Below are 12,189 nucleotides of genomic sequence, written 5' to 3'. Positions count from 1 at the left end.
GCCCACTCACGGAAACATGATTACAGGAGGTTATCTGTTGGTAGGTGGGACATAACTAATATCATCTGGATGGTCTCGTTGATTAAAAGAAGACGAGTTTTGGCACCTTTGACAAATTAAAGCTGATGTAGCGATAAACTGAGGTGCCATCTGGTCCACACCGCTGTTTCAAACACGCGATTAAACTGATATCGGTCTACCCAGTCACAATGACTCACGTCCGTTTCCTTGCAAAACCCTGCTCATTGTAAGACATCGGAGGTGTGGTGGCGGGGGGTTAGGGGGGTTGGTTCACTGCTGACGAGAGGAGACACTCAAGATGAGCTTCACATGAGAAGAAAAAGAGGAAGAAGACAACAGAGGAAGCGTTTGACAGAATATGAAAGCGGGCATCAAAGCAAAGAAGGAAACTTGAGGTTCTTTCAAAACCTGCACAGCAGACGACAGAAGAAAAAAGAACTCGCTTTAGCTGCATGTACGTTGGATTCATCCTGTCGAGCAGCTGTGACCCGAGTTGGCCTTTACAGCAGGTTGTGCTTGTCGTGGTCACATCACTCATAAATGAGTCAATCATAGTCATAATTGAGAAGTCTTAACATCTTGCTATGTTAAAACTGGGCATTAATGAGCGTCATCCTGAAACTCATTACACGTATACTCGCATAACTACACACACACACACACACACACACACACACACACACACACACACACACACACACACACACACACACACACACACACACACACACACACACACACACACACACACACACACGATCAGAGTGTATGTGAAGACTGAGAGACACCAGTGAGCCAGCTCAGTCGGTGAAACCCATTGAAAGCAGGCAAGAGCACAGAGGCAGGATGGATGACTCAAATGCAGCTGCCTGCCATGCTTTCCACACATCCTCATTACTCACGAGGCAGACATCTTTGGCTCTGAGGGGGCCCTATAGGCACTGAAACCTCCTTGTTCAAACTTCACTTCTCACTCAGGGAGGCCAAATGACTTGACACACAGCTCCACACTTTCTACAGCGACCGGTGAGCTTGTTTAGAGCCGAGGACATTTATATCCCTCAGACTTCCAGCCGACTCTCCTCCGTTCCGAAATAATAAGCTCTGATCTGTGGTCAGATTTAAAAGCCTTCCTCTACAAAAAGGCATTGTCCGAGAACTGCTGAATCACCTCAGCACAGCATTAACCCCAAATGATTTGAATTTTCTTTCTTCTTCCCCTTCACTTGCTCAGAGATATATTTTTCGCCTATTACCAGAAAGTATCCATCCCTATTGGTAGCATTGTTACCACAACAAAGCATAAATACAACAAGAAAGAGAAACGCAGATGTGTGTCCAGGTCTGCGGATGGGTTGTCCAGAAATCTGAAACTAGCGCAGAAACAGTCCATGAATAGACTTTGAAAAAAGTTTTCTCTTTTTCACTTCCTTAATTCTGTATCAGAAAATCTGACTTTACGGTAAACCAACACAGCAGCAACAAAATCGGAAATGGTGACCTTTGAGGAAGCAACATCGAAGTTGTCAAAAAGCATTTTGCTTTAAACACACACAAGTGTTATCTTGTCCAAATGTAAAATGTGGCCTAACCAGTGTGAAAGTTTAAATTCACTTCCCAAAGCCGAGAGCACGGACAGTCACAACCGTAAAACATTCAAAACTACCTCCAGGCTTTGAACAGATAGACCTCCAGTGTGACCATGCTGCAGTTTTAGGTCAGCAATAATATCTACGATCAAAATAATTTGAAACATGATGTTGTTGTAGTGTGAAAACAACGTGCAGCTGTGGGGGGAAAACATGGCCCTAAAATAATATCTGAGGGTGTTTCTGCAATAACAATATTCTTAATATGACAGAATACTGAAGAATATTTTCGCATTATTTGCAGGAAAATACAATTGAAAGAAAATAAGTGTTCTAGTTATATCAGTATATGTCAGCAAAAAAGCATAACCAACTTGCATCCCTATTTTTTTCAAACTAACAATTATTATCGTCGTTTAATTTGCCAAGTATTTTTCTAATTAATAAATTATCAACCGTTTTGTCAATAAAAATACTGAAAATTGTGAAAAAAAAACTACCAAATTTTGGAGCTAATTGTTGCAATTCAACACTTTATAAATCTGACCCCTGATCAGTTATCCTTCCCGTTTGAAAACATGGCAAAATTAGAGCTTCTGAACGCACCGATGGAACTAGTGTGTAGAATGAAGGCATGATAACTTTATATATTTGAGATTGATCAAATGCTGATCAGAGATCAATTAATCACAGGTAAACTGTTAACATCCCATACCAAAGTTACCATACATCCCCTCCAACATCACACAGTCCTGAGCTCAGTGTAGCCCCCACCCTCTTCCCCATGTAGCAAGTACAGAGGGGTAATAAGGACCTGTCCACAGTCTGTCCCTCTGCTCAGAGGCCGTGCTTTGAAATGAGTCGGGGGCATACTCAGCACACGCTAACCACTCGAAAGACGGGTCGGACCTGTTCTGTATTGAGACCATTTTGGAAAAGACAACAAACACCCAACAGTTTGCACACCTTGTCCTCATTCCTGGAACGACCTGCAACATACTCTGCGGCTGATTCAATTGCCTCGGTTCCAGCACAAACTGAGTTAGCCATCGTGGGCCGCCAGGAGCGTGGTTGTTTACTTGCTTTGGCAGAGCCACTCTAATTGGAAGTGATCCCCTGACCGCATCTTGCTGAGATAACAGGGTGGGTCCTGCTATGCTAACTTATCCAACCACTTTGCCTCACACAAATGGCCTCTTTGGATCTCCATGAAAAAGGGAAAGCTATAACAAATCCGTAATGTTTTAAAATCAAACACGCTTCACCGTACCATCACAAAAAGGGGAGAGTGTTTATGCTGCTAGAGGTAGTGCTGTCTTTGGCTAAATCAAGAAAAGAACTAGAAGTAATGAGCACTGTGAGGGTTGTTCCAGGAAACATTATTAAAAGCCAAATCTGGTGGGTAGTAAAGAAAGAAATACTGGTGATTGCTCAACACCTAAACCTCCAATGCGATCTTAGAACAAAGGCAAATCCAAGTATGAACTGAGGCTTCTAATAAAAGAACTGCTCCCTTAATTATATAAACCAGAGGGGACAATGGCATGAAGGGGAAACGGAAAGGACAGTGTGTGAAGACTAACAGCTCAGTTAGAAGAGACAGAGCAGCCACATTAGAGGTAGACTGACAGGACGGGAGGCCCAGTGATCCAGCCCAAAAAACAGAGCCTGGTGCAGACCCGTCTGCGGGACAGCCGGGACGTCCCACAATCACAGCCATTCAGGACTCCTGGAATACGTCTCCTGGAAGTTCAGGCGGGTCGGCTATGTGTGGAAAGTAGCTGCTGCCTTGTTTCCAGGCGCTGCTGTAATCAAACTACAACCAACCAACACAAACAGAGACACATACGCCCTATTCCTAACCAGCCTCTCCATCAACCTCCCCCGTCTTCCTTTGTTAAAACTGTCAAGAAGTAAAATGAAGGGAGGCGCTACATTCACACATTGAACACGTTCACGTTAAGACTACAAGTAATCGGTGGAGACAAGATTTCTAAAAGTACACAAAAAATACCTTTGTGACAACATAGCTGAGAACCTTTAAGGTCTAACTATCGAGATAAGCTGCTAAGCTTCAAGTCAATCCAGTGTTATTTCAGCTGTTTTCAAGACTGCCTTCAACATTAAAAGGTTGACATTTTTCACACGATGATCACCAACTAAATTACTCTCCACCAGCTGGATAGCACTGCTTCCCCGACTGTTACAGGCAGCACCTCAACTGGACTTGGACGACTCACAATTTCCACCAAGTAGAACTCGCACTCACTTCGCTGCTGACCTTTCACAAAGCTTTCAACCAGATCGCAAGTTTATGACATTCAATGTGTGCGAGGAGAAATTCATCTCGTGTGTATTTGAGTTTCCACAAATGCGCGGTGACATCACGCGTCGGCTATCAGACAAGTCTGAGGGAGGTCAGTACATTTGGCTGCTGCTTCCTTTTTGTTGGTTTAAGTTCACAGACTTGCTTGCTGATAAGAGCGGCAGTCATTTAATTAGACGCAAACAAGCTAAAGTTTGTAAAACCGTGCTTCTGATTATATGGTGGCCGAGTCAAATCCCCATAATGACCTGGCACAATAATCTTTACTCAAGGTCTTCGCAGTCTTCAAACAGAGCATACCGTGTATCTCTCAAGTATGAATGTGTATACAGTCAATGCACAAAGGTGAGGCAGGGTAGTCTTTGCAAAACCCTGCAGGTGCAAACATAAAATCTCTTACTTGCTCATCCCTCACCAACCATATTCGTATGCTACAATATTACAGCCCATGTTAAAAAGTCACAGCAACTGTAATTTGGCTTTCGTCAAAGCCGTTTTGGCAGCTTCACCAAAGGTAAACCCACATTTCTACCTGGAAAAAGAAGTCAAACTTTTTCCAGGAAGACCGGGCCACTGAAATGGCCTCAAGAAAAATAACAACAAGCGGTGTCAAGGTGTTATACAGAGAGCGGAGGAGGCTGGAGGGTGAAGGGGGTGCAGGACAAACCGGCCTGAGACGCCTCAAAGGAAGGAGAGGGTGTGTAGTTAGAAGTGCATGTAAAAGATTTTCACCACGAGACAAATAAATCCGGGAAAGGTTAAGTAATTATAAACTGTGCTAAAAATCAAAAGAGCAGTATGACTCGACATACAGAGAGCAATACAGACCAGATCCCTCTGATATAGCATTAATAAATCATAAATCACTTATCTTAGACCAGTGAGAAAATATTCATTCACATTCACATATCAAGCACAATGGTCAGTTTGATTTATGGTCAGTTACTGTGTTACTTTCCGATATAATGAAATAATGTAAAAAAAAATTTAAAAAAAAAAATCTAAGAATTAGCTACATGCTGCATTTCATCCTACTGTACAATTAACACAATACTGTGTAATCAATTATGGATGCATAATTAACATTTCTAAGTGAGACAATACACTGTTCAAAACAGAACAATGAAAGTTGTAACAGGTTCCTCAGCTAGACGAAGCTCGTTCACAGAACAATGCATCACTGTCAAGAGGAGAAAGTCTGAAAATCTATGTCCAGTCATTTTGGGGTGTGTTCCATCAAATAGTCTTTTTTTTTTTTTTTTTTTTGTCCTCACTGAGATTTACAAGAAAAGTTATGAGTTAACAAGGCATTTTAATTATGACTTATGATTGCTGAAATTACGCCCATGACGGTCAACTTGCCTTTGGCCCCGCAACCACACTCACAAAGTTTTGAGGTTTACCAAAGTTCAACGTGTGTGTGTGTGTGTGTGTGTGTGTGTGTGTGTGTGTGTGTGTGTGTGTGTGTGTGTGTGTGTGTGTGTGTGTGTGTGTGTGTGTGTGTGTGTGTGTGTGTGTGTGTGTGTGTGTGTGTGTGTGTGTGTGTGTGTGTGTGCCTATAGGGAGCAGGCAGAATCCATATGAACTTTTTCATAGAAAGCAAAAAAAAACAAAAACACAGCTGCTAGATAGATTTGTAGCAGTGACAGAGTGACAAAACTGTGCACCTCCTGTGATCTACCATTGCAAATATGGAAATAATTTGCTGAAAGATATGTTACTGTGATGTACAGTGTAGCAAGTGTGCAGCATGTTGGACGCTGGAAAAAAATATCTTCAGGGCAAAGGATAACACGCGATATGAAACCCTCTATCGTGGACTTTTTACTATATTTCAAATAACTGTCAAAAATGTGAAAACTGGACAAATGGTCAAATACTTGTATGTATGCTTGTTGTAGGCCACAGTCTCGGGCTGGGTTCATAGTTCAGGCCTTGGAGGAAAAAGGGTTTCTCAACATATTCATAAGCGGCAGAAATTATCATCCCACGTAGCAGAGTCGAACAAGTGAAGTGAACTTGCACCGAGTCAGATGCAAGTTTTTGAATCTTTAAACTTTTGTCCAAATAGTTTAAGAGATGAGGAACTGCTAAAATGCTCATCTAGATAAGACTTCAGTTAATGCATATCTTATAAAAACAGTTAGATAATCCAGTTGTTAAATGGTTATTGTATTAAATCTCATCAATCAGGAAAATAAAATAAATTATAATGGTGATCCAGAGGATTAGACGATGCGGCCGCCTCTATTATTGTGTTGAATATGTTACATTAACTCCAATAACACTGGGCATCAAAATCAGTTTTTTGTACCACAAACTAAAACAGGTAGATCGTTTACACCGAGTTTGAATCTGGTTTTAGACACTTTCTGTCAGGCGGTGGTTTTCAAGTGACAGATTGTTTATTATTTATTGATATATAAGGCTGTTGTTACACCTAAAATATGTAGAGAAAAGTGAATCATGTTCATTAATTTGAACATCTCTCTACAGTGTGCAGCAATAGTCTGATTGACTCAAAGGAGCATAAACCTCTCACAGGCGAGCAACAGGTCAACAGTCAGTGAAGTCTCAACATGGACATCCCTCACCAAGCCTGGAGTCTGAGAGCCAGAGCAGAAGGCAGCCGTCATCCTGCTGATTCAGTCTGGCCATGTCATCACTGCCACAGACAGAGTGGCTTACGTGCCTGCTATCATTGCTACAGGTGTGTGTGTGTGTGTGTGTGTGTGTGTGTGTGTGTGTGTGTGTGTGTGTGTGTGTGTGTGTGTGTGTGTGTGTGTGTGTGTGTGTGTGTGTGTGTGTGTGTGTGTGTGTGAGATGCAGGTGTGCGCACGTGCTCCCATCCGTCTGTCCACTCCACCTCCCTGACACGTCCTGTCCTGTCCTGTCCTGCTGCCAGCATCACCATAGCTACACAGACAGCCTCTGATGACACTCTTTTTTCTCTCTCTCTCACACACACACACACACACGCACTCTCTCTCTCTCTCTCACACACACACACACACACACACACACACACAGAGAGAGAGAGAGAGAGAGAGAGAGAGAGAGAGAGAGAGAGAGAGAGAGAGAGAGAGAGAGAGAGAGCGAGGAATGACAAGAAAACAGGTACTGGCTGTTCCTTGTGAAATCAGGGACAACACACACTGTTTCTGCCCTCCACACATTATCAACCCATGATTGATGCTGTCGAGATAAAGTCTCTTGGTAAACAATAATTTGCTTCACAAGTATCTGGACAGACGGCGATACGAGTGAGGACTGAACCTCCTATTACACACACAACTCCTCCTCTGGCTGTATCATTCATAATAAGCACAATAGCACAGAAAACAGCACACTGATAAACACTGAGGCCTACATAAATACAGGACAGACCATGCACACGTGTGTGTGTGTGTGTGTGTGTGTGTGTGTGTGTGTGTGTGTGTGTGTGTGTGTGTGTGTGTGTGTGTGTGTGTGTGTGTGTGGACGCCAGCTCTCATCTCAGTTATTCTTGGCTCAAACATCCCCTCTCCAGCAGCACTGCTGGCTTAAATGGCAAAGAGTGGCAACATTTCAGCTCAAGCTCAGAGAGGGTCATTCGGCAGACCCTAAAATAGAGTGTGTATGTTCGAAGAGTACTGTAGACAAGAGAAGAGTCTGTATTTACAAGGTTTAAAGTTGGGAGGCTGGGAAACCTGCCAGGGCAAGTATGCTAACCGTCTTTTCTCGACAGACAGGAGAATTAAAAAAACAGCCGCTTACGTTTGGGGAGTTATTCCCTTCTCCAGCTACAAAACATGGTCAGTGCGTGTGTTGTAATCTATCCAAAGGCTTGTTAACACCTCTGAGCCCAAATACCCTCTATATCTGTATAGAAGCTTCTGGGAGGGGGCTGCAGGAGTCTGAGGAGACAAGTTACCATCCAGATTTTTGTGGGCTGCCTATTAAAAGACAAAGGCAGAAAATTCCTGGTGTCTCTGGTAGTTCTTGTTTGCACTCTTCCCCTCTAATTCCACCTCCATCCTGATTTACAGCTTTACACTTGAAAGATCTAAGAAAAAAATTGTGTCTTGTGTTTATCTTCTTTTACTACAACTAAATACAGAGTTATTGCGTGCTTTATTTGAGCATGAATGAAGGTGGAGTCGTTCTCCACAGTGTTGAGTACGACCACACTGCTGTAGTATGAAACAAGAATGTTTAGTATGAGGGAAAACTTCCAGATACACACTCACTACCTCTAACAGTCTAACAGTACCCCTTAGCCTTTTTTTTTGTAACCCTCATAGGCCCAGGCAAACAGACAACCCTACTAGAATATTGCATTACTATTTGCCCAAAGCTGAACAAAACAAACTGTAAACAATAATCATTTCTCAAAAGGTGATGTTTGCATTAGACCCTCTTACCTGTCCTCATCCACATCCATGGTAATATGGATGCCAAACAGGCTGTTGACAGCACGGTTGGGCAGGTTGATGCCCTCGCTGATGAAAGGCTTTACACCATCTTTCCAGGGAACCACACCGGTACTGTGCTGAGGTAGGGCATCAGTCTTCTGCCTACTATCTTCTGCCTGGTTACTGAAGCCAGAAGGGAAGCCTGTTGTGGCTCCTCCGTGAGCTCCCTGGGGTTGGACAAGTCCTCCTGTGCCAGGCGCCTGACTTGGCACGCCCGGAGGTGTGGTGGTCGTACTGGGCACTTTGGCAGGCACTTTCTGGCCACCACTGTGGGATGTGGTGGTGGTGATGGAAGGTGCAGGGGCAATACCTAACCCTCCTGAAGGCGTAGTCTGGCTGGCAGGCTGCTGCAGTCCACTTCCTTGAAGGATGAGGGCCATGGCTGGTGCATTCCCCACTTGTAGCAGGAGGCCCTGGGCAGAGGCTGCCTCTCCACCCAGCCCCTGTGATCCTGGACCAGCAGGGGTGATTAGAGGTGAGGGACCCTGGCTGGCTGGTGGCCCCACAGGGAGGGATGTCATGGGTAGGTTCTGAGTGCTTGAGCCAAAGGGGTGCTGATGATAGTCTGGGTGGCCAGCGGGATGAGTAGAATAGGCAAACTGCTGGGCCTGCATGGCAGGAGGTATAATGGGCAACTTTTGCTGCATGGCACCTTGGTGCACACCATTGAGGCTGTTGGAGAGGAAGGTTTGAGGAGCAACGGGCTGCACATTGCCCTGAGCCTGCTGTGGTTGTTGCGATGCTGAATTTGTGTACCCTGTGGGCTGGAAGGCACTTGCTCCGCTCCCTATCTGAGGGGCCAAGCTGTAGCCTTGCTGCAGAGACTCTGAGGGGGGTGGGGGTGGTGGTGTTGGTGGTGGTGGTGGTGGGCGGAGGCTGCGGCGTGCGAGAGAGAGACAGAGTAGCCACTATCAGCAGCGTGGTCCGATGCCTGTGCAGAAAAAGCACTGCTAGTGAGGACAGAATTACTGGTGGCCCCTAATCCACTGTCCCTGTCTATACTGTGATCAAGGGTTACACTTGGCTTTATGCTATCCACAGTCCGATTGACATTTGAATCCGAATCTCTCTCATAGAACTCAGTGCAAGTCCACCTTCCCCGTCTGAAGGGCTCTCCAGTACCATGGTCAAGTTTAATGACCCTGAAACGGGAACTACAGCTGGTGTTCACGGGAGCCGTGTGAGCCACGCTGGCGGAGACGGAGGCAGCAGGGACCGAGCCGGTGGCTGGGCTTGGAGCAGCGGGTTGAGCTGGAGCTGGCGCGGGCACACTTCCTCCTACGTTAAGAGGGGTGCCACGACCAGAGGCTATACTTTTATAAGAGAGCCCCCCGTTGACGGGGCCCGTGTGGGCCAGCTGGCTCTCCTGAGGCTCTCCCACGTTGTTTAAGGTTTCCTCGGATGAACTCCTGTCACACACTCCCAGCTCGGCCCGCGAAACGTCAAAGATCTCCGACGACACGTCCTCGGTCCGGGACTCGTCCGGGTCGTCCAGGCTCTCGGTGTCGTCGGGGATGCTGCTGGCCGCCACCTGAGCCTGCGTTACACTCGTGATCTGGAAACAACTTTTCTTCTTCGCTGGCATTTTCGACATGTTGACTATCTTGCGTCAAGTCCGTAAAGCTCCCAGAAAAAAAACAAAAAAAACCAAGCGCCGCACTAATGTCTTGCGAAGTAAGTCACAGTTGAGGGATATTACACAGACACGTACCGTCACAGTACATTTCCATACCGCTCCGCTTGTTTCTCTCTAGTCCGAGAAAAGTGTCACAACCGAGGCCAGACCCCTGCGAAACTCCCGAGGACCCCTTTTCTCTTCGCCGCGTCCCGTCTCAGCAGCCGGGGCGAAAGCTGCGCTGCTCCTCCGGCCTCTCCCTCTCTCCTTAACACCCGGTCGGCCTTCCTTGTGTCCCGGCAGCGGAGTTGCAAACAGGCCCTTTGTCAAAGTTGTTGTTGAGCAGCTGCCACCGGTACTTTAGTCTGAGGTCTCCCAGCTCTTCTTCTCTCTCAGCTGCGTCTGGATTTCTCACCACTTAGCCGCCAAGTTAGCTGACGTTAGCTCGTTTCTCTCTCTGCCCCCTCTTCTCCTCCTCCTCCTCCTCCTCCTCCTCCCCTACCTCGGGACCAGCATGTGCGACATCGCGATGTAAACAAATTCATCGGCTCCTCCAAAAAAAAAAAAAACGGTATGTAATCCAGCAGTACGCGGAGAATAAAAAAAAAAAAAAAACGTCTCAAAAAGTCGGTGAAGTTTGCCTCTCGCCGTGTGGACGGCTCACTTTTAGCAGCTAGCTGGCAAGACAACCACTTTACCACAGCGGCGGTAAGCTAACGGGCAGCTAACTGCTGCCTGCCGCTCTCCTGACCAACCACTCGACAAGATGGCAAGAGCGAAGTGCATCCTGGGTAAAGGAGGTCAAACTCGTTTTCTGTTAGCTCAAAAAATATTATTTTTTATTTTTATTTTTTTATAAATTAGCGGAGCCACACATTTTCATATTACGTGCCGAATGGGAAGTTAATCCGACAAAAAAAACAAAAAAAAAACATTTTAAAACAGCAATATTAATTTCACACGCCTTAAAAGAGATTTCTGTCGTCATCGTCACTTCCGGTAAAGTCACGCCGGTCGATGCAGAAAGACCCCACACATGTTTTACGTTTTAATTACTGCATATACGACATTTAGAATGATATACATCACCTTTTTAGAATTGTTTTTCCCAAAAGGAGCAACCCTCAACTTTTGGATGCACTTTTAAAATAATCTTTTTTGCAAAACGCAGTTCTATCCAGGATTAAAGTATGACACATTACATTTATTTCAACTAAGTCATGATAGGCGTTGTTTTTGGATGAATCATACAATATTTCTTGGAATAGACGGACAGACAGACAGACAGACAGACAGACAGACAGACAGACAGACAGACAGACAGACAGACAGATAGATAGATAGATAGATAGATAGATAGATAGATAGATAGATAGATAGATAGATAGATAGATAGACAGACAGACAGACATAGATAGATTAAACTGTCAGTATTTCAAACATTGACATCATAACAGAAAAAAATGGTTCAAAGCTGTCTTGTCATCTGCCAAACCAGCTATGATGTGGAAATTACAACCGTATTTGGCTGGTGGCCAGTTTTCATATCCATATGTCTACATGTCATGTTCAAGAAGCAAGACATGCTTCATACACATGCCTCATGGCTATGGTGACCTCAAAAGGGGAGATCACAAAATAAAACACATTCAATTGTGTAGAGAATTCATACCGTTGTCTATGTTGTTGTATTTGGGCGATCGCGTTTCATAATTGGACTGTATTTTATTTTTGGTTGAGACTCCTCAGAGGCCAGTGTACACACCACAAAGTCAGTTTCTGAGAAACAAAGTTGGGCCTTGAGAAACAGCTGTGAGCTCCAGTTTCCTCCTACAAACCATTTGACTGAAGCTCTACGATTACTGCACCTTCGGTTACTTCTTCTGTAAAATATTTGAAATAAAGGTGAAGGAGGAGGGTGGAGCAGGGTTATGACACACCTCATATTGGGAACTTATTGCCCTTCTAACATGTACTGCCCATGTGATTTCACACTTCACACCTTAAGTCATGTGACCTCAGCAGCTCTAATGTAACTTTAAGGAATGAATGACACAGGTTTAAATTATATTGACTCCCCCATAATCAGTTACACTGACAAAACTTTTTTGATAAATGACATATTTACAAATAAGTTACCTCAGTACTCTTAGACACCGAACTTACCTGATTTAATGTTGTATT

At 44.7% G+C, this 12,189-nt stretch overlaps 1 protein-coding gene across 1 annotated transcript in view; it reads right to left on the bottom strand.

Annotated features, from left to right (window-relative positions):
* tsc22d2 (TSC22 domain family 2) overlaps positions 1–10,771 on the bottom strand; it is a 33,811-nt gene extending 23,040 nt beyond the window's left edge. The window contains 2 exon segments of the mRNA XM_069702239.1: positions 8,340–9,219; positions 9,222–10,771. Coding sequence (XP_069558340.1) covers positions 8,340–9,219; positions 9,222–9,984 — 1,643 coding nt within the window. The 5' untranslated portion in view covers positions 9,985–10,771.
* Positions 10,772–12,189: the final 1,418 nt, after the last annotated feature.

Source organism: Brachyistius frenatus, unplaced genomic scaffold (genome assembly GCF_029030835.1).
Source record: "Brachyistius frenatus isolate BFR_SWC_R1_liver_20210118 unplaced genomic scaffold, ASM2903083v1 Contig_41, whole genome shotgun sequence".
Lineage (NCBI taxonomy): Eukaryota > Metazoa > Chordata > Actinopteri > Embiotocidae > Brachyistius > Brachyistius frenatus.
The sequence above is the reverse complement of the archived record's forward strand: the minus strand, read 5'-3'. Positions and strand labels throughout refer to the sequence as shown.